Source organism: Vulpes vulpes, chromosome 10, assembly GCF_048418805.1.
Source record: "Vulpes vulpes isolate BD-2025 chromosome 10, VulVul3, whole genome shotgun sequence".
NCBI classification, from domain to species: Eukaryota; Metazoa; Chordata; class Mammalia; order Carnivora; family Canidae; genus Vulpes; species Vulpes vulpes.
Window position 1 is genome coordinate 83946788 of NC_132789.1, and position 27475 is coordinate 83974262.

General features: G+C 44.7%; 1 protein-coding gene across 4 annotated transcripts in view; it reads right to left on the reverse strand.

Annotated features, from left to right (window-relative positions):
• Positions 1-2643: 2643 nt before the first annotated feature.
• Positions 2644-27475, reverse strand: part of NR3C2 (nuclear receptor subfamily 3 group C member 2) — a 329868-nt gene continuing 305036 nt past the window's right edge. For all 4 annotated transcript variants that reach the window (XM_072724792.1, XM_072724793.1, XM_072724791.1 and 1 more), the window contains exon 9: positions 2644-3214. In XM_072724792.1, the coding sequence (XP_072580893.1) occupies positions 3059-3214 (156 nt within the window). In that variant the 3' untranslated portion in view covers positions 2644-3058. The remainder of the gene's footprint in view (positions 3215-27475) is intronic.

Here is a 27475-nt window from a genome sequence, read left to right on the forward strand (position 1 = left end):
TGGGGAGCTGAGTCTCTCATCGGCCCAAGAGGACCCAGGGTGGAGGAGCAAGAGAACACTGCATGGAGGGAGAACGCTAGAGTCAGATGGGGCGTCTGGTCTACCCAGGTCAGTCTCAAAGCCTGAAAACTGATCAAGCTTTCCTGTGGCCGTGGAGAGAAAGGGAGCAATGCGCACAGACGGTCTGGCAGCTACATGGCAGGCAGTTCTTGTTGTGAAACTGTTACAGGTTGTTTTAGTGACCCACATATTAGCAGGAAGAAACAAGGCATCGAATTGGTCCCAGAAGAGTATAATTAACATGTAGCTAAGGGGGCGGGAGGTGGGGTTTTAACATGGGAGGAAAATGTTGTTCTAACTCAGATGTAGGCAGAAGTGCAGGTTCTCAAGATGTAGAGGGACACAAAATCCAGGTGTTCCCACAGACATTCAAATGAAATGTTTCCAAAACAACAGGTGATTAAAGTAAAGGATTTATTGTAATCTGCTTACAGTCCTTTGCAAAGACAGACATATGTTTTTGCATAAAGATATAAATTGCTTCATTTTAAACTAATTTAGTGTTTTTTAATTATATGAAGAAGTTTTGGTGAAATATGAATTGTACCAAACCAAGATTTTTAAGAGCAATATGGTACAAAAATAAGAGCAGACAGACAATTTGGACTGGGACAGGCATTCAACAGTGAATTTAGAATATGGCTTTGCTGTTTAATCAAGCAAAGTTACCTGGAGACACATAAAGAGCCAGTAACTTTGTTAATACAAAAAAGCTGATGCAGACTGTCTCCATCCCAAACCTGGTTACACTGAAATTCCAATTTCATAAAACTTAAGTCTGAGCTAAAAGCTGCTCTTGTAAGCCATTTCTTTTCTAGAAGCTCCCAGTCTGCATGCTGTGTATTTATCACCTTCCTAGTGTGGCTTTCATATTGCTGTGCATGTAAGTTGACTGTATTTAAAGATCTGCCTATAAATTAAATTACTGAAATTGCAAATTATGTAAGAAAAACTCCTCCCTCTGAATGCAGCTTTCACAGGTTCGCCCTTGCATAAGGCAGGTGTCTTCTGAGAGACAAGGTAATGTTGCCTGCATGGTGAACCCTGGAGAAAAGTGTGGATCCCAACGCTGCCTTCTCCTGGCCTTGGGCTTCTCCAGCTACAGCTTTTAGGTTCTGGAAAATAATATGATTTCACTGAGTACCTGATGATTATCATCACTTTTAAAAGATTAATTTGGCCTCTATTCAAAGTTTATTTAGTGCAATCATATCGTTAAGTTTCCCCAAAGATATATAGGTTTGTGATCTGGGGCAAGAGAAAAGCCACAAATTGCATCAGTGCCAAACAGATTAATGAATTAAAAATTTTAGTGCCACTGTCTTGCTTATATGATCTGTAGTTTTTTTTTTCCAAAACTGTTTATGTATAAAATTTTTAAAACCTACCTTTTAAAAATCTAAAAACCCTCTAATTATCGTGCGGTCTCCACGCCCTTCTGACCGAACCGTGCGTGCCACAAGGCATCTTCCCAGTGCGTCCTGCAATGGCCTACGTGTCCCCACGACCGGTTACAGGAGTGCAGAACTCCTTTCCCAGACCAGCCTCTTACAGGTGTAGAACGTGCACGGAGTTTCTTTCCCAAAGGAGGAAATGTGATTTTTCTAAGAAGGGAGGAGACTATGCTCTCTGGCCCATCGCATTCCAGCCTTGCGCTCCGGGAGCGGATTCTCTGCTCCGGGAGGAAAGGGGCGGGGGGCAGCTTTCCTAAAGCCGCAGCACTCCTGGGACAGTCTCACATGCGTGTTGTCACGTGACACCTGCGAGATGCTGCAGACACCACAGCAGGTGGATCCCGACGGAAGCAGGATGGAGCAGGAGCCGGAGGCGGGCCCTCGTCCCACGAACACCCCGGCGGGAGACCAAAGACAAAACAGAAGTACAGAAAAAGTAGAAAGGCTTAGAGACAACCAAAGAGGTTTAAGTGTGGTTATTTACAACAGAGACTGTAAAATGGTAAATCAGATATGAAGCTAAAAAAGGCACAGCTTTCCCTTTCTTAAATACACTGTAAACGGTTCATTATGCATGCAGAACATTTCACTTTACAAAAAAAAGTTTTACCTTGTTTAGACAAAGATAGTACTTAAATAGTCTCCAGCAAAATAGAATTCTTTCAAAAATACTTTCCCCTTCATCCTATCAACCATTAAAGTTTTTTTTTTTTTGTTTTGTTTTTTTTTGTTTTTGTGTCTCATTTACAAAAGTTCCTTACACCTATGTCAGGTCCTTCACAATTTATACATACAGTAATGTACAGCACAGCAAAAGACTGCAAAAAATTATTGGTAAAGCCAACACAATAGATACTAGAAATTGGAACCAAGGCATTTTGTTTAACATCTTACCCATTCTAGTTAAATAATAAACGGATGCTAAGGGCGTGTCTACCGGTGATGCAGCAGCACGTGGGCGGCGGGGGGCGGGGCCTCGGAGGGGGCGGGGCCTCGGAGGGGGCGGGGCCTCGGGGGGCGGGGGCGGGGCTACTCCGCGCCACGGGCTCTGTTATTACACAACAGGAATCTAGTTTTTTTTCTTTTTGTGTGTTTTTTTTTTAAATAAGAAAAGAATATTAATGCCCCATATTGATTATACGTTTTATGTGCAACCAAGGGTAAGCTCTAAAAAGTCCGTTAGTCCTTGAACCCTTTTAAAACAAGCTAACGATACCAGAAACTACATGGCGTAGGTAAAACTTCCATCTGTTAAAATATCAAAATCAGAGTTATTGACTAGATATGGCTTTTCATCCAGAGGAACAGGAACGCGTTTCCAAGCGCGGGGATCGGAGGGGGAGACGCCTTCCGACTGCTCGGCTCTCGCCAAACCCACGTCGCGCTGCTTTCCCGGCTCCAAACCCTTGACGTGATTTCTAAACTCGAGAAACTGCTCGGGTGGGAATCAACCAGCACGTGCTAAAAACCGGATTGCTCGGGTCCTTCGTGGGGTGTGGACGAGCAGGGGAAACTTAAGGCAAAGCTCTCCGGGCCGTGGCCCGTCACTTCCTGTGGAAGTACAGGGGCTTGGCGTTGCCGGACTCCACCTTCGGCAGCTGGTCGCTGATGATCTCCACCAGCATGGCGGGGAACTCCACCTTCAGGGCCTGCGACTCCCGGAAGGTGTAGAAGCAGAACTCCAGCAGGTCGCTCACCAGCTGCAACACAGAGCCCGCACGTGAGCCGCCGCCCCGCGCCCCGCTGGCCACGCCCACACCAGGCCCCGCCCTCCAGCTGGCCCCGCCCACGCCCCCGACCACCCTGTTGGCCACGCCCCCGACCACACCCCGCTGGCCCCGCCCCACGCCAGGCCCCGCCCTCCAGCTGGCCCCGCCCCACGCCCCGACTACCCCGCTGGCCACGCCCCATACCAGGCCCCGCCCTCCCGCTGGCCGGGCCCCGCCCCACGCCTTGGCCACACCCCCGCTAGCCCCGCCCCGCGTCCCGGCCACACCCGCTGGCCCCGCCCCTCGCCCCGCCCACACCCCGCTGGCCCCGCCCCACACCCCGGCCACACCCCCGCTGGTCCCGCCCCTCGCCCCGCCCCAGGAGGTCGGGGACCCGGCCGGCTGGGTCACGGAGCGCCCTGTCCCCGCAAGAGCAAGAGCGCGACGGGCGGTGGCAGCGGGCCCCGTGGCTCCCTCCAGTGACGCGTGGGTTCGGCGGGGCAGCTGCTGGCCCCGCGTGCAGGGCGCGCCCCGGACGGGCAGGGGTCCAGCCCCGCAGCCGCTGCGCCACGGGCTCCCCTCCCGCCCTCAGGGGCTTTCCAGGGCCCGCCCGGAGCTCCACTACCCTGAAGGGGTCCGGACACGCCGTGCGGTTAAGGTGTGCCCAATCGGTGGATTTGGTAACGTCTACATGCACAGCGACCAGCGTCCTCCCCGTGTCACAGCGTTCCCATCTCCTTTTCTGTGGCGGGGACACTGCAGGTCCACGCCCTTGCAACTCCCATCGCCCAGCCCCGGCCGTGATTACCTGCTGCACGTTCCTTCCCCCACCCACTCCCGCAGAACTGGAAGTTTGTGTCCTTGGATCAGCATCTCCTAATGTCCCCTGTCTCCTCTCCCCTGGTGACCCCGTTCTACGGTTTCTGTGAGTCTGGGCTTCTTTTTTTTTTTAAGACTTATGAAATGCACAGTGTTATAATCTTTCTCTGACTTCACTTAGCAAAACACGGGCAAGTCCCAGCCGTCTTACTGCGCAGCAGGACTTCCATCCTTCCCATGGCTGAATGATGTCCCAGCCTGTGTGTTTCCTGCCCATTCTCAAGCACCTTCTATTTCAGGCTGCCGGTGAGAGTGTGTGCAGGCAGCAAGGACAACCTCTAGGTCTACTTGCCTGTCCAGTCACTTCCCCTACTCGGTGGCCCATGGACCTGACCCACTCCCCATTCTGTAAGTGAGAAAACCAACCCTCCACCAAGCAGTATACCATTAATTCCACACCCCGTTGTGGGAAAAACGAGTCTTGGCCATTTCCCACTGTATTAAAGCAGGCAACATGACATGCTATAAAATCACTGTAGTCTTAATAAAACGATTCTGATGAAAATACATCTGTAACTTTCCCTCAAGGTTGTTTTCTTTTTTAAACTTAATTAAGCAACCCTAAGGACAGTAAATAACTGCATGGTAAAGGTCTTTAATGCAAACCAGAAGTCAAAAAGTGTCACCAGGAAAAATACCGGGTGCTTCTGCGTGTGCCTGTGTGTACCCTCCGTCTGAAGAGGGACAATTCCCTGTTCGTTCCCAGGACTACGAGAACTTTGGTAAGTGGCTTTCACTCACAGAACGTTGGGGCCGCCCAAGCGACTGTCCACTCTGAGCACGCTCACACCTCTGTGCGTGCTTTGTGAAGGCAGAGTCTCGGCTTCCACATCTGTACAACGGGGTACCTGCCTCACAGGGCTCTCTAAGAGGACTGAGCGGGTGAGCTGGCACACAGGCTGCCAGTTCTTAATCAGGACTGAGAGGTATTGCTGGTAAAACCTTCTGATTCTGTCCTTCCCAGGGGTCCCAAACTCCTTCAAACATAAAACATCATTTTCCTCTGTGGAACACAGTTTGCAAAATCTGCTCTGGGTTGTCCTTGTGTCATTTGGTGTTCTTGGGTCCCCTTCTATAAATTGAGAGACAGGAGAATTCTTGTGTTTCACCTTTCCAGGAGTGAGATTCTTAGAACTGGGGCAGCAAATATCTTAATTTCCTTTTTAGGAGGCGTGCCAGCGGCTATGAAAGCTAAAAGCCATGCTGGGCCCCACTCTCCAGATGTGGTGCCACAAAAGAGTTGGCAGTTTCAATTACAGGGCACACCTTTCAGTGGGCAACTGCAGAGCTCTGTGTACCAGCCGTGAGCACAAAGAACCAAGTTTAAGTTCACTCCAATCTCCCCCTCCCTGTCCCCAAGGACACTCTGTGGGGTGTCTGCAGGGCTGTGGAGGAGGTTGGTTTCTCCCCTTAAAAAATGTTAACCTCAGGATGCCTGGGGGGCTCAGTGGGTGAGTGTCTGCCTTCAGCTCAGGGTGTGATCCTAGGGTCCTGGGATCGAGTCTTGCATCGGGTTCCCCGCAGGGATCCTGCATCTCCCTCTGCCTCTGTTTCTGCCTCTCTCTTGGTGTGTCTCATGAATAAATAAAATATTTAAAAAAACGAGCAGCCCGGGTGGCTCAGCGGTTTAGTGCCACCTTCAGCCCAGGGCATGATCCTGGAGACCAGGGATCGAGTCCCACGTCGGGCTCCCTGCATGGAGCCTGCTTCTCCCTCTGCCTGTGTCTCTGCCTCTCTCTCTCTCTCTCTCTCTCTCTCTCTCTCTCTGTGTGTGTGTGTCTGTGTCTCTCACAAATAAAGAAATAAAATCTTAAAAAATATTAAAAAAAATGTTAACCTCTATTTAAAATTGGACCAAAAAAATAAAGTACCTAGAGATCAACTTAACCAAGGAGGCAAAAGACCTATACTGTGAAAACTATACAACACTGATGAAAAAAAAAGTGAAAATGGCACAAACAAATGGAAAGATATTCCCTGCTCATGGACTGGAATAACAAATGCTGTCAAAATGTCTATACCACACAAAGTGATCTACAGAGTTAATGCAATCCCTATCAAAATACCATCAGAATTTTCCACAGAACTATAATAATCCCAGAATTCTATGGAACCACAAAAGACACCAAGTAGCCAAGCAATCTTGAAAAAGAACAAAGCTGGAGGCATAACAATTCTGAATTTCAAGATATCCTACAAAGCTATAACAATCCAAACAGTATGCTACTGGCACAAAAATAGACACATACCTCAATGTAATAGAATAAAGAGCCAATAAACCACGTTTCTATGGTCAATTAACCTGTAATGAAGGAGGCAAAAATATACAGCAGGGAAAGAGTCTGCTTAGTAAGTAGTGCTGGGAAAACTGGACCACCTTCTTATACTATACAGAAAAATGAACTCCAAATGGATTTAAGACTTAAAGGTAAGACCTGAAAACCTAAAACTCCTAGAAGAAAACAGTAGTTACTTTGTCACTGGCCTTCACAACATTTTCCTACATATGTCTCCCAAGGCAAGGAAAATAAAAGCAAAAATAAACTCTTGGGACATCAAAATAAAAAGCTTTTGGACACAGAAGAAAACAATCAACAAAACTGAAAGTCAACCTATAATTTGCAATGATAGATTGGATAATGGGTTAATATCCAAAATATATAAAGAACTCCTACAACCCCCTCCCTAAACCAAATAACTCAATTTAAAAGGGGGCACCAAACCTGAATAAACATTTCTCCAAAGAAGACCTACAGATGGCCAACAGACATGAGAAGACGCTCAACATCACTCATCATCCGGGAGATACAAATCAAAACCACAGTGAGAGATCACCTTACACCTGTCAGAATGGCTAGAATCAAGAAGACAAGAAATAACAAGAGTTGCGGAGGATGTAGAAAAAGAGGAACCCTCCTGTGCTATCGGTGGGAAGCAAACTGGTACAGCCACCGTGGAAAACCATGTGGAGTTTCCTCAAAAAAATTTAAAGATAAAAATGCCATAAGATCCAGTAGTTCCATTTCTAGGTATTCATCTTCCCCAAATGAAAACACTAATTTGAAAAGAGATGTGCACCCCTGTGTTTACTGCAGCATTACTGACAGTAGCCAGGATATGGGAGCAGCCCAAGTGTCCACGGACCGATGAGCGGATAGAGATGGGATGTGCGCGCACACACACACACACACACACACACACACACACACACACGAATATTAGCCAGAGAGGGTAAGATCTGGCCTTTTGCAACAACACGGATGGACCTAGAGGGTTTAATGCTGAGTGAAATACCAGTCAGCGAAAGACAAACACCATATGATTTCACTCATATGTGGATTCTAAAAAACAAATGAATAAGCAAAGAGCAGAAACAGAACCATAAATACGGGGAACTAACGGCTGCCGGCGGGGAGACGCGTGGAGAGAGGGGCGACACGCGGGGGGTGAGCTACAGGCACCCAGGAAGGGGGGCAACGGAAGAGAAGCGGGAGAGGACAGTGGCGCGGTCACCACCGCATGGCCGAGGGCAGCGGGCGCCCTGGGCTCGCTGAGTCCCCTGCTGCACACCCGAGCCCGCAGCTCCCCCCGTGGCAGCGAGACTCCACTAGTTCTAACCTGAGGGGAGGCCGCTCAGTTTCTAGGCGGTGTCAACCGCGAGGCCAGCCCTCCGTGGCTGCCCCGTCCTTTACGTCTCTGGGGTCGGCCCAGTTCACGTCCAGAGACGAAGGCTCCCTGTCCTTGGGCCACAGGCTGCTGAGGGAGGGCAGAGGTCCTCATGCACAATCGTCCTCCACGTCCACCCACCCAGGTCCCGGAGCACTTGCTCTGAGCCAGGAACTGGGACACGGTGACAAACACGACGAGGCCTTGCTCTCAGGGTATCCACATTCTGCCCTACCGAGAGGACACAACCAACGTGGTCGGTGGCTGACAGAGCAAGGAGGGACAGAGGAGGTGCTGTCTTCGGAAGGGCGGTCAGAGTGACAAGGTGGCTCTCCGGCTTTTGACCCGCCGGAGATGCGGTGCAGCTGTTCAGCTGTCAGGGCGTGTGTGGGGTCGCTCAGAGGGTTCAGAGGGGCACGAAGCTCGGGAAGGGGCCCCTGTTAACCGACCAGCTGCGTCTGAAACAAGTTACCTGGCAGGGCCAGGGCCACTTAGGGTTCACGGGTTGTGTGTGATAAGAGGTAAGGAGCAGAGTAAGTCAGCTCTTGAGCATGAGGCGGCCTACACAGGAGCACCCCGTGAGCCTGGTGATGGGGACAGGTCCAGGCCTTCTCACGGCCTCTGCACCTACCTGTAACACCTCCATGAGCATCACCTGGGAGATGCTCAGGAGACAGACCAGAGCCAAGGGCTCAGCTGTTTTCCCTGGCAGGTTGGCTGAGGACAGGTGTCCTCAGACTCTACTCACCAACCATGCATATTAACCTGGGGTTGGCGTTTCACACCGGCCTCTGTTCCATGTCCCACAGACTGAGAAAGCAGTTCCTTTCAGGTCACGAGCAGACACCCAGGGCTTCTGTTGACAGTAAATACCCTGGCCGGCTGCAGAGGCACCAGGGCTTTCCTGGGGCATGTACCTAGGTAGGCCTGGCAGCTTGGGACTGGACACGTGACCCTGCAAACACCTGGGGGTCAGGGCACTCCATCCCCAGCAACCACACTCAGGAAAGGGCTCGCCCCTGGGAGGTGGCCGGGACGCCAATAGTCTGGGAGCCCAAAGGGCCTCAGCAGCTACCAGAAAGTACTGGCAGCTTTGGGCGTGTGCCTGGCCCACGCTTCCCTGGGACAAGGCTGTGAAAACCTCCCCAGGCCCTAACCCAGCAGGACCTGAGCCAGTGACTGTGGCTGGTGAGGTGAAGGATCATTTGAGAGAATCGAGCCAGGTGCCCCTGGCCACTGGGCAGGGAGAACATGGGCCACTTGGGTCCGGGCTGCAGGTTCTGCTTGCCCAGAGCCCTTGCACCACCCTCACCGGCCTTGGCTTGCTGCAACCAGTGGGTCGGGGCTCCAGGACAGGACCCTCGCATCCCTGGCTCTTCGCGGACGTCTGGGAGGGGCTGCTGCAGGACCAGGGCACCCAAGGCGCGGGAAGGGCGGAGCTGCAGGTGCTCAGAGCCTGAGGAGCGGGGACCAGGCTTTGGCAGCTTAGCCAGAGTCACATATCGAAAAACCAGGTGGGCAGGGGTTCCGACCGGTCAGAACAGACACCAGCTCACGAGCCAAACTGCTGCGTCATGGCAAAGTGTGTGCTGTCATGCCGCTCACCTGCACAGCATCTCGTAGGTGTCGCCCTGGTGCGCCGCAGGGTGCGCACCGAGGAACACAGCAGGCTGGGCCCCTGCCTGGGCCCAGAGGACGCAGGAAACTAGGGTACAGACAAGTACACTGCACATGCCCTCCCCAGGCACCGTCCACTGTCCCAGGTAGAGCGTGCTGGGGGGAAGGGACAGGCCACAGTCATTCTTTACAAAACCTATCTGTTGGGGTCACAGAGGTTTAGCGAGATGACCGGCATGATTTATCATCCTGAGGAGCCACAGCCAGAGCAGGGGGAGATGGGCCTGGTGAGGTCTTCAGGCTGATGGCACTTGAACCCAACATGAAGCCATCAGGGTCCGTGCGTGCCCTCCTCCCACCGAGTCATCACCAGTGGCATGGCCACTCTGACCACAAGCAACAGAACGGTCTCCCAGGCACCATGTGGGGAGGGTCTGGGGAGGGCCTGGCACCTCTGTTCTAAGATTACACAGTCACTAAGTGGTGACAGAGCACTTGAGTGAAAACAGCCTCTCAGAAACTGGGTCCCACATATTTTCAACAGCATGTTCATTTCCTGTAAGTTATCTGCTGACTCCAGAACTTTCCCCAGTTAGGATCAAAATTTTATCCTGAAACGAGCACTGGGCAAGGAAGGTAGGGGTAGGCTTAAAGGGTAATTTTCAAAGATCAGAATTTTAGCCAGCTATGTTACTAGGGTTAGAGGCCGAGGATATATGGCTTCAACTCTAAATACCATGACACTAATAGAAATGGCCAGCAACCATTTACTTCAGGTGTTCCTACCGCAGCTTCGTGAATACTGGAAAATGTTGCTCAGTGATTGTATAAGGAGTGTGGATTTCAAAGCCCCAGGCTTTGGACGTCTGGGAGGGGCTGCTGCACAGCACAAGCCAGGGTGGACAATGGGTGCACGTGTGCAGCTGGGCACCCTATGGCCATGCAGGGCTAGTGATGCCTCAGTGAAATACGATGGTAACATGGTACAAGAGTAACAACAGCAACCCAAATTTGGGAGCATTGGCTTCTATACCCAGAAGACAATTTTAGCAACACAGACCACTATTTACTCATAGATTTCCTTAGAAAACCCAAGCCCCACAGTGCCACTGCCTGGTTGAGTGCTCCTGGCAGGTCTGCCGTCAGGATACATTTCAAGAAGATACCATGAGGGAGTGATGTTAGCACCACGGAGGTGAAAGGCATTCCTCCTTTTTGTCCCTCTTTTTCAATGAAGCATTAGTCATCTGTCCATGAACAAAAGCATCTTTGTGGGAGCTGCAGGATCTGGCACCATATGCCAGGAACCTGAGAGGAGTGTCGTTCACTTGTGCATCTGGTTATGGGCCTGCCCCAACCTCTCTTGCCATAGTAAGGAAAAAACCTAAAGGGTGCTGACCTGGGCTGATGCCCATGGACAACAGAGAAATTGCCTAAGCCTAGCCCTCACAAGGTGAGATTCCAGCATGCAAATGGAGCAACAAGTCTGGACACAGCAGGGATGATAAAAAGAACTTTATCATTGTCCTTACCACCACCAAGTCAATACTGCACTGGGCTGAACTATCAAGTGGCAGTGATCTCTCTCACAGAGGTAAAGAAGAGCAGCAGTGAGCGTCCAGCTACCTCAGTGGTGTGGAATGCTGCTGGAGAAACCCGTTTCTCTCCCCCAGCACCTCCAGTACTTAGGCAGGATCTCCATGACTGGGAGGAAAGAGGAGATAAGAATGCCAAAGGGCATTAAAGAGACTCGGGGGCCTACTGACTGCACTCAGCAGGAAGTCCAATCATGAGCCCCTGGGAGTACTACCCTTGAGGATCTCCCTATGGGGCCTCTGGGCAACTCTATTGCCCCAAGGGCTAAATCTATACCTCCTCCCTCCACTCTGTGGATGGCTCCTTGTGTACACTCCTGAGTGTGGTGGCAAGCGCAAGCTCCTTGAGAGTGTGCTCAAAAAAACAGGCCAGGGTCTATGGACAAGGGAGAAACCACAATCTTGAGCTGTCTTCTGGAAAACAAAAGAAAGGTTTCCAATAGCCAGCCTGGTGAGTTTTAAGAACCAAAGATGTAAAAGCTTAAGAATTTTGCCACAAGAGGGAGCAAGAACAGTGGAACAGGTACCCATACAAAGACAGAGAAAATCCTAGATGGTAAAGGCATTAATGAACCAAATACCCAACCTGAAGGCAACAAGCCAAGATTTAAGGAGGTGGCTGCTAGTTCAAGGGTGAAAGCAGCAATGCAAAACTACAAACAAACAAACAAACATGAAAAATCAAGGAAACCTGTCATTATTCAAAAATGATAATTCTCCAATAACAGAGCTGGGAGGCATGGGATTTTGGATAAAGAATTCAAAAATCAGTACTGAAGAAACTCAATGAGCTACCAAAAAACAATAACAACAGGTTTAGACCTGTCTTTTCACACACACACACACACACAAACACACACACACACACACACGTTCAAGATGAGATAATTACCAAGGAAATGGAAATCATAAAAAGGAAACAAGCAGACATTCTGCATTCTGAAGCTGAAGAACTCAAGTAAATGAAATGTAGAGCAAATAGAAGATGGAATAAGTGAATTAGAAGATAGGAATTTTGAAGTAACCAAGTTAGGGGAAAACAAAGACAAAAGAATGAAAAACTGTGAAGAAAGCCTACGTGATGTATGGGGTTTCATCAAAAGAACATATATAAAAATAATCAGGACTCCAAAAAGAAAACAGAGGAGAAAGGGACAGAAAGTTTACTTAAAGAAATAATAGCTGAGAAATTCCCAAACATGCAGAGAGAACTGGACATCCAAGTTCACAGAGCTATGGAAGGCCAGCCTATTATCTCAATGCAAAAAGACCTTCTGTAAGACATGGTATAATGTAACTAAAAAAAATAAAGATTAAAGAATTTAAAAAGTGTCCAGGGAAAAATAATGTAACTTACAAAGGAACCACCATTAAGCTGTCAGCAGATTTCTCAATAGAAATGTAACAGGCTAGGTGAGAGTGGAATGACATATTCAAAGTATTGAAAGAAAAGAAAATTGTCAGCCAACAGTACTATGTCCAGCACAGCTATCCTTCAGGTATGAAGGAGAAATAAAGACTTTCCTAGACAAACAAAAGCTGAAGGAGTTCTTTACCACTAAACTTGTTTTGTAAGAAATGCTGAAAGTTCTTCAGGCTAAAATAAACTGATACTAATCAGTAATATGAAAATACACAAAAGTATCCAACACACTGGTAAAGGTAAATAGACTTTGGATGGTATGTTAATCACTTAACTATAGTATAAATATCAAAGGAAAAAATATTAAAAATAATTATAGCTACTATAATTTAACAATATAAAAAGAGGTAAGAAATGACATCAGAAATATATAAGGGAGGGGGTAAAGGGTGAAGCATTTATAGACAACCGAAGTTAAGTTGCTGTCAGTTTAACATGGCCCGTTTTATCTATGAGATGTCTTATGTAAGCCTCATGGTAATCACAAAGCAAAAACTTAGAGTAGATGCACAAAAGATAGAAAAGGGGAAAACAGAGCATACTACCACAGAAAATCACGAATTTACAAAGGCAGGCAGAAATAGAAGGAGACAATGCAAAAACAAAATAATCAGAAAACAGTGAGATGGTACTCTAAGATCTTACATAGCAATAATAACTCTAAATGTAAATGGATTGAGTGAACCAATCAGAAGGTATAGTGGTTGGATGAATAAAAAATGACACAACTATCTGCTACCCATAAGAGATGCATTTCGGTTATCAAGGACACACATGGGCTCAGAGTAAAGAGACAGAAAAAGATATTCCATGACAGTGAACATCAAAGGAAACTGACGTTAGCTATCTTACATTGGACAAAACAGTCTTGAAGCCAAAATGGTAACGAGACAGAGGTCAATATACAATGATAAGGGTCAATCCATCATGAAGATATAACAATCATACATACATAAACACCCAATATTGGAACACCTAAATATATTAAGCAAATATTAATAGATCTGAAGGAAGAAACAGACAATAATACGGCACTTCCAATACTCTAATTTCAGCAATAGACAGATCATCCAGACAGAAAACCAACAAGTAAACATTGAGCTTGAGCCACACATTAGGCCAAATGTAGAACATTCCATCCAACAGAAGAATACACATTCTTTTCATGTGCACTTGGAATATTCTCCAGGATAGGCCACATGACAGAACACAAGTCAAGTCTTTTGAATTTAAGATGACTAAAATCATACCAAATATTCTTTCTGACTACAATGGTATAAAGTCATAATAACAAGATGAAAGCTAAACTATGTGAAAAGCTACAACTACCTGAAAATTAAATAACATACTCTTGAAAAACCAATGGGTCAAAGAAGGAATCAAAAGGAAATAAAATATCTCAAAACAAATGAAAATGAAACACAATATACCAAAACCTATGGGATGCTGCCAAAGCAATTCTGAGAGGGAAGTTTATAGTAATAAATGCATATATTAAAATAAATTTTAAACAACCTCACTTTATATCAAGTCAGCAAAAGGAAATAAATAACAAAAATTAGAATGGAAATAAATAAAATAGAGACCAGAAAAATAATAGGAAAAATATCAGTGAAACCAAGAGCTGGTTTGTCAGAAAGAAAAAAAAAAAAAAAAGAAGACTCAGGGATCCCTGGGTGGCGCAGCGGTTTGGCGCCTGCCTTTGGCCCAGGGCGCGATCCTGGAGACCCGGGATCGAATCCCACGTCGGGCTCCCGGTGCATGTAGCCTGCTTCTCCCTCTGCCTATGTCTCTGCCTCTCTCTCTCTCTCACTGTGTGCCTATCATAAATAAAATAAAAATTAAAAAAAAAAAAGAAAAAAAGAAGACTCAAATAAAATCAGGAATGGAAGAGGTGACATTACAAATGATACTACAGAAATACAAAGGATCATAAACTATGAACAGACAATATGCTAGCAAATTGGATAATCTGGAAGAAATAATAAATTCTTGGAAACCTATAATCTGCCAAGAATGAATGAGGAAGAAATAGAAAATATGAACAGACCAATAATACATAAAGTGATTTAATCAGTAATTAAAAAGCTCTAAACACTGGAAACTCTAGGACCCAATGTCTTTAATGGAGAATTTTGCCCAACATTTAAAGAAGATTTAACGTCAACCTATCTCAAACCTTCTCAAACTCTTCTCAAATTGAAGAAGGAACACTTCTAAACTCATTTTATGAGAGCAATATTACCCTGATAAATATAGATACAAAATTCTCAACAAAATAAAAGCAAGCCAAATTCAGCAATGCAGTAAGAGGACTGCACACCATGACCAAGTGAGATTTATTCTAGGAATGCAAGGATGGTTCAATAATACATAAATCAATAAATGTGATATGCTACATTAATAGAATGAAAGATGAACATCATAATCACTTAAATAGCTCCACAATAAACATTTGACAAAATACAACATACTTTCATGATAAAAAGCCCTTAACAAATTGGTTATACAAAGAATACACCTCAACATAATAAAGTCCACATATGACAAATTCACAGCTAACCTACTCAGTAGGAAAAACTTGAAAGCTTTTTCTCTAAGATAAGAAATAAGACAAGGGTGCTCTCTTTTATTCAAGACAGTACTGGAGGTCCTAGCTATAGGAATTAAGAAAGACAAAGAAATAAAAGGCATCCAAACATAGAGGAAGAAGTAAAAGTGTTATTTGCAGATGATATGATTTATACAGAGAAAACCCCAAAGATTCACATCCAAACCGAATCAATGGATTTAGCAAAGTTGCAGGAGATAAAATCAACATATAGAAGTTAGTTGCATTTCTATATACTAAACAACAAAACATTTGAAAAAAATAAAACTATCCCATTCACAATAGCATTCCAACAATAGAATAATTAAGACTAAATTTAACCAAAGAAATGAGAGATCTGTACAATGAAAACTATAAGACATTGATGAAAATAACTGAAGAAGATACAAACAAATGGAAAGATGTCCTGTGTTCATGGATTGGAAGATCTAACATTATTAAAATGTCCCTGCTATTCAAAGCCATTTCTAGATTCAACACAACTCCTTTAAAAATTTTAACAGCGTTTTTCACAGAAATTAAAAAAAAAACCTAAAATTTGTATGAAACCATAAAAGATGCAGACTACCCAAAGCAATCATGAGAAAAAAAGAAATCTGGAAACATTATGCTTCCTGATTTCAAACTATACAATAGGGCTACATAGTATTTTAAATACATGGTTGTTATAAAAACAGACACACAGAGCAATGGAACAAGGAAGCCCAGAAGTAAACCCCAGCAGTCAACTAGTATTTGACAAGAGGGCCAAAGACACTCAATAGGGAAAGGATGGTCTCTATAATAGATGGTGTTGAGAAAATGGAACCACTATCTTACACCATACACAAAAGTTAACTTGAAATGGGCTGAAGACTTAAACATACAACCTGATACCATAAAACTCCAAAAACAGGAAAAAAAAAAACAGGAAAGAACCTCCATGGCAGATGGGAAAAGGGACCAGGTCCTCTAGCCAGCCCACTGCCTCAGTAAGCCCTGAACCGCCAGCCCACACCAGCTCCAGCTACTCCATTAAGTAACATGGCACACACTGGGAAACCTGTGGCCTATCTCTGCTTCAGCTCCAACCATCCCACCAGGGCAGCTCTGGCACCCTGGCAGATGACTCCCTGTGCAAAATGCCCTGGTCCATGCCCACCCCAGCTCAAGCCATCCACCAGGGTGACCCTGGCATGGAGCAACCTGGGACCTCCTGGTCCATGTCCTCTTCATCCACATCCCAGTTGTCCAGTGCCAGCTCTGGCATGAAGTACTCACTTCATCTCCAGCTATCCCTCCAGTGTGCCCTCTGTGCAGAGCACCCTGGCCCACACTCACTTCAGCTCCAGCCATTCTGCTCGCATGGCTCTGGTGTGGATCATCCCAGGATCCCCTGGCCTGCACTGACTATAGCTCCAGCTGTCTCACCAAGGTAGCCCAGGCACAAAGTAGCCTGGGACACCCCCTGTACAGAGTGCCTTGGTCTGTGTCCACCCCAGCTCAAACCATCAAAGCAAGGTGGCTCCAGCATGGAGCACACTGAGACCTACCAGGCTGTGCCTGCTTCAGCTACAGCCTTTCAGTCTAAGCCACCAGGATACATCTCCGTATGTAGATGGGGGACATCCCTATACAAGGCCAATCAAGACTGGGAGAGATAGCTGTTTCACCTAATAAACACAGAAAGTCACACACACACACACACACACACACACACACACACACACACAAAGAGGAGACAGAGGAATATGCTCCAAACAGAAGAATAAGACAAAACTTCAAAAAAAGAACTAAATGAAATAAACAATCTACCTAATGAACAGATCAAAGTAATGGTCATAAAGATGCTCATCGGACTTGGGATAAGAGTGGATGAATTTAGTGAGAACTTAAATAGAGATACAAAAAAAAAAAAAAAAACAAGCAGAGTTGAATAATACAATTAACTTTTTAAAATTCTTTTTTTAATTTTTATTTATTTATGATAGTCAGAGAGAGAGAGAGAGGCAGAGACACAGGCAGAGAGAGAAGCAGGCTCCATGCACCGGGAGCCCGATGTGGGATTCGATCCCGAGTCTCCAGGATCGCACCCTGGGCCAAAGGCAGGCACCAAACTGCTGCGCCACCCAGGGATCCTACAATTAACTTTTTTAAAAAAAGATTTTATTTATTTATGAGAGACACAGAGAGAGAGAGAGAGAGAGAGAGGCAGAGACACACAGGCAGAGGGAGAAGCAGGCTCCATGCAGGGATCCCAATGTGGGACTCGATCCCAGATCCTGGGATTACTCCCTGAGCCAAAGGCAGATGCTCAACCACTGAGCCACCCAGGCATCCCGAAGAATACAATAACTGAAGTGAAAAATACATCAGAGGGAATCAACAGCAAATTAGCTGATGTAGAAGATTAGCATGTGGAAGAAAGGGCAATGGAGAGCACCCAAGTCGAACAGCAAAAGGAAAAAAAAAGTGAGGATAGGTTATGGGACCTCTAAAACAACATCAAGCATACTAACATTTGCATTATAGGGATCCCAGAAGGAAGAAAGAGAGAGAAAGGGGTAGAAAACATATTTGAAGAAATGATAGCTTAGACCCTTCCTAATCTGGAGAAGGAAATAGATATCCAGGTCTAGGAAGCACAGAGAGCACCGAACAAGATGAACCCAAAGAGGTCAATACCAAGATATAGAATTAAAATAGCAAAAACTTGGGGCACTTGGGTGGCTCAGTTAGTTGAATGCCTGACTTCTGATTTCAGCTCAGAAGTGGTCTTAAGGTCCTTAGGATCAAGCCTGTGTTGAGCTCTGCACTCAGTGAAGTCTGCTTGAGGATTCTCTCTCTTCTTCTCCCTCTGCCCCTCCCCCTGCTTGCATGCTCTCTCTAAAATAAATAAATAAATCTTTTAAAAGGTAAAATAGCAAAAATTAAAGAGGGAATCTTAAAAGGAACAAGAGATAAGCACTAGTTACATACTAGGGAAACCCCAAAAGCCATCAGTGGATTTACTAGCAGAAACTTGACAGGTCAGAAGGGAGTGGCCTGATGTATTTGAAGTGCTGAAAGGAAAAAGCCAAAAATTCTCTACCCAGCAAGATTATCCTTCAGAGTTGATGGAGAGAAAAAGAGTTTCTTGAAAAAACACAGGTTAAAGGAGTTCTTCACCACTAAACTGATGTTAAAAGGATTTCTTAAAGCAGAAAAGGAAAGCATGTAAGTAGAAGAAAATTATGGAAGGAAAATATTTCCCTGCTGAAGCAAATACGTCAAAAGTAGTAGATCAACCACTTACAAAGCTAGTATGAAGGTATAAAAAATAGTAAATCAATTATATTTAAAAATTCAGTGAAGGGATTCACAAGAAAAAGATGTAAGATATGACATACATAAAACATGGAGGGCAGGAGTGAAAATGCAGTGGTCAACTGTGTTCAAATTAAAGCAACCATCAACTTAACACAGACTGCTTTATAACTGGGAGGTTATATATGAACCTCATGGCAACCACAAACCTATAATAGATACACAAAAATAAAGAGAAAGGAATATAAGCTTAACATTAAGGGAAGTCATCAATCACAAGGGAAGGGAGCAAGAGAAGAAAAAAGGAGCAGAGAACTATAAAAACAAAACCACAAGAAAAGCCCAACTCATAAAAACAGAGCCTAGAATGGTTACCAGGGGGAGAGTTGAGATGTTTGAGGGCGCCAAATTGCAACCCGTAAATAAGTCCTAGAGATCCAATGCATGGGATCCATGTGTATCCCTGAAGCAGGAGACGAGGCTCATGGGGCTGTTTACTCTCATGTGAGCTCTGCCTGCAAATTCTAGGTAACAGACAACACCCCCCCCCCCACTCGCCGCCCAGAGGGTGGCCAAAGCCAGGGCTCCCGGCTCCGCCTCTAGGGAGGTCTGGCTGCCTCAAGAAGTGGGGGAGGAAGTGGCCTCACAGAGATAGTTCCAGAGTCTAGGCTCCTGCAGGCTTGGGCATTCTGGGCCAGACCAAGTACCCAGGAGGGATGGGCTGGCTTCTGGGGTGGGAAGCAGAAGCTGCTCCACATCTTATGAAAAATGAAGAGCATTTCTGAAACTCTATTATCAGAGGCTACTTTTTAATTTGTCTTCATTACCATTTTTATATTAAATTCAGTAGTGGTCCTTGATCTCTGGTCAGTGATGAATATTAAATCTTCCAAATATGTTGTTTGGATGCTGTGGTAAGCAAGATGGGTTCAATTTCCTTTCCTTCCAATTTTTTTTTTTTTTTGTACTTAGATTTATTTAATTTCCACCCTGTTTAAGTTTCCTTGTGTTACAAGCCTCGTTCTGGATCGCAGCTCCGCCTTCTCGTGAATAAGGTCTATTGTACATGTGAAAAACACAAAGAAAAATGACACAATGGAAATAGAAAGTAGAGCTTAACGATAAAGGGGTAATTAGAACATTGCCGAACAAAGGGAATCTAAAGGGAAGGGTTGTGTTTGAAACGCACTGGCATGTTACTGTATATAGAAGTATGAACTTCTCTTAATTTTGTCTGCAATATTTCCTAGATTCTTCTTGCCAGTGTACCCTGTTCTGAGCAATGTAAAATCCTAAACCGATTCATGCTGGTAAGTTACCAACGTTAATATCATGTTAACTCAAGATAGAAGCTGTTAAAATCCTTGTATTATTTCTGAAGGAAAAGGAACACTGTTCAAAACAGCAAGGGCCAGACCCCATTGGTCAGGGGCAGCCTCTTTTGATCCAACTAAGGACACTTGAGACCAAGGGTCTATTCCTTTGTTTCTATTATGCCACTGAATGGATCAGGGGTTGGCAAACTATGGCCTGCAGGCCAAATCTGGCCTTATAAGTGTTTTCACATGTTCTTTTTCTTTTTTTTCTTTTCATTTGGTTTTTTATACTTTTAAAGGATTGGACAAAAAAATCAAAAGAAGAGTATTTTCTGTCATACGAAAATTATATAAATAGCAACTTCACTATTTTTACTAGAACACAGCCGGGCTTATTCGTTTATGTAATATCTATGGCTACTCTCCTGTTACAGTGGCAGAGCCAGGTAGTTATAGCAGGACTCTGGGGCCTGCAGAGCCTACAGTATTTACTATCTGGCCCTTTATGGAAAAAGTCTCCCAGCCCTGGACTGGAAGGCATGCTAGGGATTTAGTAACAGTTTACGGGAGAACAGGTTTTGGTTGGTTGTTAAAATATATAAATCAAGTATAAGATGTCTCCTGATTTCAGAAATACTAAAATGTGGGAAAAAAAAAGTCTGTGAACCAAGCAATCTGGTTGGTAGCTAGAGCTGGCTTTCCAAACATTATACAGATTCTCTGAGCCTTTAGGAAATGCTTTCCAAAAAGTCCTTGAACATCATCATCCAGCTTAAGGGCTCCGGAATTTGTCATTCGAATGGAGAACCACTGTCACCCTTGTCTTCCATTTCTGGCTGTTCTTTCAGGAGTTATTTCCCTTTGGGCCTATAGTCCCTGTAGGTTACATACATTTACAGTTGTCATTGTTCATGGTAGTTACATCCTATTGTGTCACGGAGAACAGGATTAGCAAATACTACACCCTTGTTCCGGGGTAAAATACACGGTTCGGTTTCCATGAACTGCTGGTCACACTGTCAGCAATCAATACACAACCTTGTTTTATGTGTTTCTGTTTCAAGACGCCTTATTTAATGTATATTGTTGACTCTTTAACATTGAACTCATGGCCAACAGCACTATAACTCATGCCTGCATGAGGTTGACTGAACTCAATTATTTTCTCCATAAGGCACATCACAGCCTCTTTTCTGCCTGGGAACATGAGATAGTGTGTGAGCACATTTGGGGACCGTTTTAAACAGAAGAATCACCAACAAAAATGCAAAGAACTGAGTCACTAAACAGATCATGAAAAGGACACTTATTTACTACACGAGAGCTGAAACAAGAAAGCAGAATGGCACCCAGTTTGACCTTAGCTGGGAACCTGCACATTTTTACTGCTTGTGCATGTCTGTGAATGGCTGCAAAAGGGCCACATTGATTCTGGGGTTACAAATACATTGTAACCAATGTGAGAATTTGTAAAAACAGAATCTGCAAATAATGAGAATCAACTGTGTGTGAAACCATATTCACTTTCCAGTTCTTTTAACCATGACCTTGATAAACACAACTGATCAACCGGCATCTTCTGGGTCTTTGCATTCACAGTCATTTAAAATGATCTTCCCGAGTCTAAAACGGCCCTGATAATAACATTCCTCTCTTCTGCTTCGCGGCATCTCTCTCCCTTATGAAATTTCTTCACTTGTTCTCCTCATGTCAAGTTAGGCCTTAGTTTTCAAGGCTCCTTTCCAGTGTAGTGATGAGTCTCTTATTTCCTTCAATTCTCCTACCCTGCTTGACTTAGCTTTCTACCTTTCATAACCTCCACTGCGCCCTTTCTTTTTTTTTTTTTAAGATTTTATTTATTTATTCATAAGAGACACAGGCAGAGGGAGAAGCAGGCTCCATGCTGGTAGCCCCATGTGGGACTCAATCTCGGGACTCCAGGATCACACCCTGGGCCAAAGGTGGGCACCAAACCGCTGAGCCACCCAGGGATCGCCCTTCGCTGCACCCTTTCAAACATGCATGTGCCCGGTGCCCTGCAAGCTGCAAAGTGCTCCCCACACTCATCATCTCTGACCAACACCATCTTAGATGGGTAATATTGAGCCCAGGACAGGTGGCATTAGTTGTGGGGCTTCTTGTTCAATGTTTGCTACAGACTTCAAGATGGTGAGAGCAAAATATGAAGCCAAGAGTGGGACCCTCCTATGTGTGGGGTCCAGAGGGGACCCCCAACCTACCAGAGGCAACAGAATTTAACCGGGTGCAGGGAAGGCTTTGCATTGATGTGTCTCACAGGTGCTTCCTTCCCTCCTGTGCCCTTGCCTTCTGGTCCTGCCTCACTTAGGAACCTGGGAAAGTGTACTTAATCAGTCTCAGCTTTAATTTTTTTTCTCTGTAAAAAGGTAAAAAAAAAAAAAAGTAAATATTACTTTTATTCCCTTTCTATAGAGAAAGGAATCAAGATGAGGTGATTAAATGTAAACAGTAGTATTTACTCATCCTTGCCTCACGGAGTTATTAGAAGGATTTAATGACAGGACTTAAGGAAGAAAGGCAGTAGGTAAATCCCAGGTATTATATAGTTATTTTACATTATAAGAAGAGGGATTTAGGCTGCATAAGAGGGGGTTTTTATTGACACAGGTGTTAGACAATGAGATAGTTTTCCAAAATCTTCCCTAGATATATTTTCGATTAAGAAAAGATTCCTACATGTCTGGTTAGATCCTAATGTGATTTTCTCAGCATGGCTTCAGGACCCTCAGTGGTTCTTTCTACCTGATATTTTGTTTCTGTTTTTTTATTTTTTTTTCCAGAAAGCCCATCCTATAGCATCATAACTCTTGTAGAGTCAGGTGGGAATGGAATGCATAATTCTTTTATACCTCCCCCACAAAGGCAAGGTCCTAGTTTCCAAGCATCCTTTCAAAACTAGCTGTGAACAATGGTGTGTGTTCTGTGGATATGCAATGTTTAAAATGTTAATGAAGCCAAAGAAGTAGTTATTACAAGAAAATATGCCTTTGCCTTTTTCTTTAAATAAATTAGGATCAGATACAACTTTTAATTTTTCCAGTTAAGGATTAAAAGAAACAATCTACTGTCCATTATCATTATAAGTTCAGAAAGGAAAGATTCTGACACCAAGACAAATAAACAAAACCCATGGAATAAGAGAAAATACTTGCAAGTCATGTATCTGATAGGGGGCTACTATACAGAATGTATAAAGAACTGTTTGACCCAACGACTAGAACAAAACAACTGGTTAAAAAATGGGCAAAAGGAGGTGCCTGGGGGGCTCAGTCGGTGAAGCATTTGACTTGATTTTGTCTCAGGTCATGATCTCAGGGTTGAGCCCCGTGTCGGGGCTCTGCACTCATCAGGGAGTCTGCTTGCATTCTCTCTGTTCCTCTCCTTCTCCCTCTGCCCCTTCCCTCTCTTTCTCTCTAAAATAAATAGATAAATCTTTAAAAAAATGGGCAAAGGACTTGAATAGACAATTCTCCAAGGAAGAAATACAAATGACCAATAAACGTATGAAAGATGCTCAGCATCACTGATTATTAGGGAAATGCAAATCAAAACCACAGTATACTACCGTCACACCAGTTAGAAGGGCCACTGTCCAAGTCAAACTAAACCAAACCAAACCAAAACTCAGTAACAGCAAATAGCAAGTGTTGGTGAGGATGCAGAAAAATTGGAACCCTGGTGCTCTGTGGGTGGGAATGTAAAAAACTGTGAAAAATAGTGTGGTGGTTCCTCAATAAATTAAACATAGAATTATCACATGATCTAGCAATTCTACTTCTAGGAACATACCCAAAGAATTGAAAGCAGGGTCCTGAAGAGAGGTCTGCACACTCATGTCCATAGTAGCCTTATCTACAATAGCCAATAGGTGGAGGCAACTCAAGTGTCCATCCACAGATGGATACAGAAAACGTGGTATACACATACAATGGAATATTACCCAGCCTCAAAATGTCAGGACATTCTGACACATGCTACAACATGGATAAAGCTGGAGGATAATGTGCTGAGTGAAATGCATCAGTCACGAAAAGACAAATTACGGTGAGTCCATATATTTGAGGTACTTAGAGAAGTCAAATTCAGAGACAGAAAGAAGAATGGTGGTTGCCAGGGCTGGGGAAGAGGTAATGAGTTGTTTAATAGCATATACAGAGTTTTGGTTTTATAAGCTGAAGAGTTCTGAAGATTGTATGACAATCTTTAACACAAGTGAGCTTGTACAGTTAAAAATGGAGGAAGGGGCAACTTTCATGTCTGTATATTTCATTGCAATTAAAATAAGGGAATGACAAACTCCTACATCGAAGTTTCTTCCTCATTTCTCAGAATATGACCTAGGTACCGACCAGCAGTTGGTAAGCACTGTCACAGTCTACACATTAGCCACTGAAAATATCCAATGCTTTAAATCAATCTTTTGCGAAGAGGTAAGGAAGTAACCCAGATTTGGCATCAAGTCACCCACAGAAAACCATGACCAGCCTCAAAAGACTGAAGGAGATAAAGTTCTGGGCTGCATGTGGAAATTAACTGTTAACTGTCAGGGTTTCATAAGAAGCTGATGGGTGAGAAAGAACTCAGGACCGGTACTATCGATAAAATCGTGACTTGAAATGTGCGATCAGCCCTGATACACCCCAGCTTGCCTTCTGCACCCGCCTTCTGTCTCTGTCTAGATTGACAGATGCATGCAGTGCATACACATGTATTTAGTATATGGAACACACAGATATGTATAGAGCATATAATAAAGCTTTCACTAATTCACAATTACTCATACGTGACTGGACTGAGGTCTGTAATAGTTTGTTTTGGGGTTATTCACAAAGACAGAGTTTGCTAAGCCACTGTGATTTCTCAGCTGTACTCAAACACAAAAACTGCAGGTTTTTTCATCCACGTATAAAGTACTCATTTATATACATGCCCTCACTTGAAAGATTCATACTTCTACTATTTATTAAAGCAATTTTTTCAAGGAGCTTTACTGGAAAACACCTCAATGTTTGTTTGTTTGTTTGTTTGTTTGTTTGTTTTAAAAACCTCTTGTCCCAGTTTGCTTTGTGGCTTCTGATACAGTTATCGGAAACTACTGAACATTCACACAATTTGAATCAGTCAGTGATTTTTCACAATGACCTTTTCCGTTGCTATGGCTGTAGAAGTTTTCAGACTGTTTGCTGATTGACCTTTATGCAGCTTCTGTCCCTCTGACCCCTCATTTGCACAGTGGGAGACACTCTCTTTTCTAGCTTGTCCCCTATGTCCCTGCTTTTTTTTTTTTTAAAGCTCAGCAGCAGCTCCTTTGTAGCCTCCTAGGAATCTTCCTATTCAGGATCCACTGGCCATTTCTCCCTCTGGGTTTGGTTTTAGGCCTTCTGCTCCACACCAATGCCTGGGCAGTTCCATCTGACAGGCTTCATGACCACCATGTGCCACCACCTCCCCTAATGGCATCAGCACTTCATGCTTCTCACCTTCTTCTCCACAGAGCCTCATGCCTGCCTGACATTTTTCCTGGGATGTCCCAAGGGCTCCTTAGATCAGTACATCCAAAACCTGATCATCATATCCCCTCCCAAAGCTCCTCCCCTCAGCCCCCTTGTCAGTGCTGGTTCCACCCCATCCAGCCATTTAAGTCCAAATCCCAGGGGTCATCTTTGACCTCTTCCCTCCTCCCTCCTCTCTCAATCTCCATGTTCTATTCATCACACCAAGAGACATCCATTCCACCACATGAGTGTCTCCTCAGTCCTGCCTTTCCCTACCTGTGACGTAGTCTCCCATCTCTTACCTGGATCATCATGCCAGCACCCCAACTGGCCCTCTGTTTCTCTTGCCCCTCCCCTAAAAGGTTCTCTAGATCAGCACTCTCCAATAACAGACAATTGTCAGACTTTCTGCATTGCCCCAAATGGTGACAACTAATTACATGTGGCCACTGAGCACTTGAAATGTGGCTACTATGATTGAAGAACTCAACTTAAAACTTTACTAAATTTTAATTAACTTCCATGTGAATAGCTGCATGTGGCTAATAGTTACTGTACCGCACAGAGCAAGTCTAGATTCTCCACAGATGTGCTCAAAATCCCTTAATAGCTCCCTTGAGGTGGTTCACAGATTCCTTCATTGTCTCCATTCTCATTTCTCTCAGTTCCTCCCCGACACCCTTGGATGCAATGAAATTCTCCATTTCTCAAAATCACCATGTTTTCTCTCTCTCTTGGGATATTAACTCCTTTGGCTTGGAACAGCTTCCCTCCATCTGTCTGGCAAACTCCAACTTTGCCTTTGGGGCTCAGCTTAGCGATTGCTTCCCCACCTCATGCCATGGGCCATCTCTACCCCATCTCTTCCTCTTCCAGATACACTACCTATTCGCCTTACAGCCCATTATGAGCACCTGTCACACTGGATTTTAATCCCTGGTTTGCTTGTCTATATGCCTGATCAGACTTCACTGTGAGGTCAAGGACCGAGTCTCCTTTGCTGCTGCTGTATCCTCAGTACCAGCACGGTACCCAGCCTGGTGAAGGTGTGCCTATCCTGCCAGGAGCTCGGGTCCCAGCAGCAGAGTCCCTCAGCAGCACTTCCTCTGCACACCCCTGGTTAACAGAAAGTGTAACTGACATAGGGGTGTCTCATCCTACAGGCCCTAAAACAATGAGGCACAGAAAGGCATCTTCTCTTATGTAGTATCCCGGTTACTCAGATCCTGTTTCCAACAGGTTTAGGAAGGCAGTAATTCAGCTTTTTTCCTGCCTCTCACAGTATGAACTGATTACAAACCCTAGGGGAGCTGGAGAGTCACAATCTCGACCACTGCCTGACACTGCCCTTAAATTCACATGGGAACAAAGAAGGAACAACAGGTAAGGATGTCCTTTATGACTGTGGGGAGTTACATCTACCTGGGTTTCATGGCCAAACCCTGAAAAGCCCAGACCTTTCCAAAAACCACACCCAAGGTCATGAATTCTCTATTTATCCACAATATCAAAATACTAGAACATTCTTATTTCTCTCCATTTCCCGGATTCCTATTTTTTTAAAAAAAATCTGACGCATCTTTTTCAGCTATACAAAGATAAAAATATTCTGAATGGAAATAAACACTCATTGGCACCATTTACCCAGGGCAATGCATTCAGAACTATTCTATACCCTTGGGATGAGAAATCTGTAAGGGCAAATGTCAGTGCTTAGGTATTATACAGAAATGCTGTGAACCATAGTAACTGTTCCACTGGTTTCATCAACTAGACAAAAAATAAAAATCTGCCATGTCAATTGTTAACGTAATTTAATGAATTTTAGTTAATTTAATTTTCAAAAGGAGAGGGTCTTTTGTGTAATTTGTGTCCTCCCCTCCACTGGGTCCCTGGAAGATAAGGCTCTGCTTCCTTAGCTAACTCTGGAGCAAACAACTCTTCCTTTATGTAGAATGGTTCTAGCCATGGTCTTGTCGAAGAAGAAGGCAGTATAATGCTGAATAGTTGCTTTGCTCAGTGAAGTAGAACGTGGCTTTGAACTTGATCACTCTTAAACACACACACACACACACACACACACACACTCACATACACACACACAGGTGTTCTACTGCCGGTGCTGTATTACAAATAGAGAATCAAATAGTGTCTTTTCCTTGTCACTTGAGCAACGAGACGAGAGGGAGATTTCTCTCCTCGTGCTGAAGCAGCATGGCCAGCCGTTTCATTGTTAGCAGTGATCTGATAACACCTGGGGCAAGGGTTTATGGTTCGCCAGCATCAGTCCTCCTGATGGTCACCTCATGGCAATCTGCCATCATTG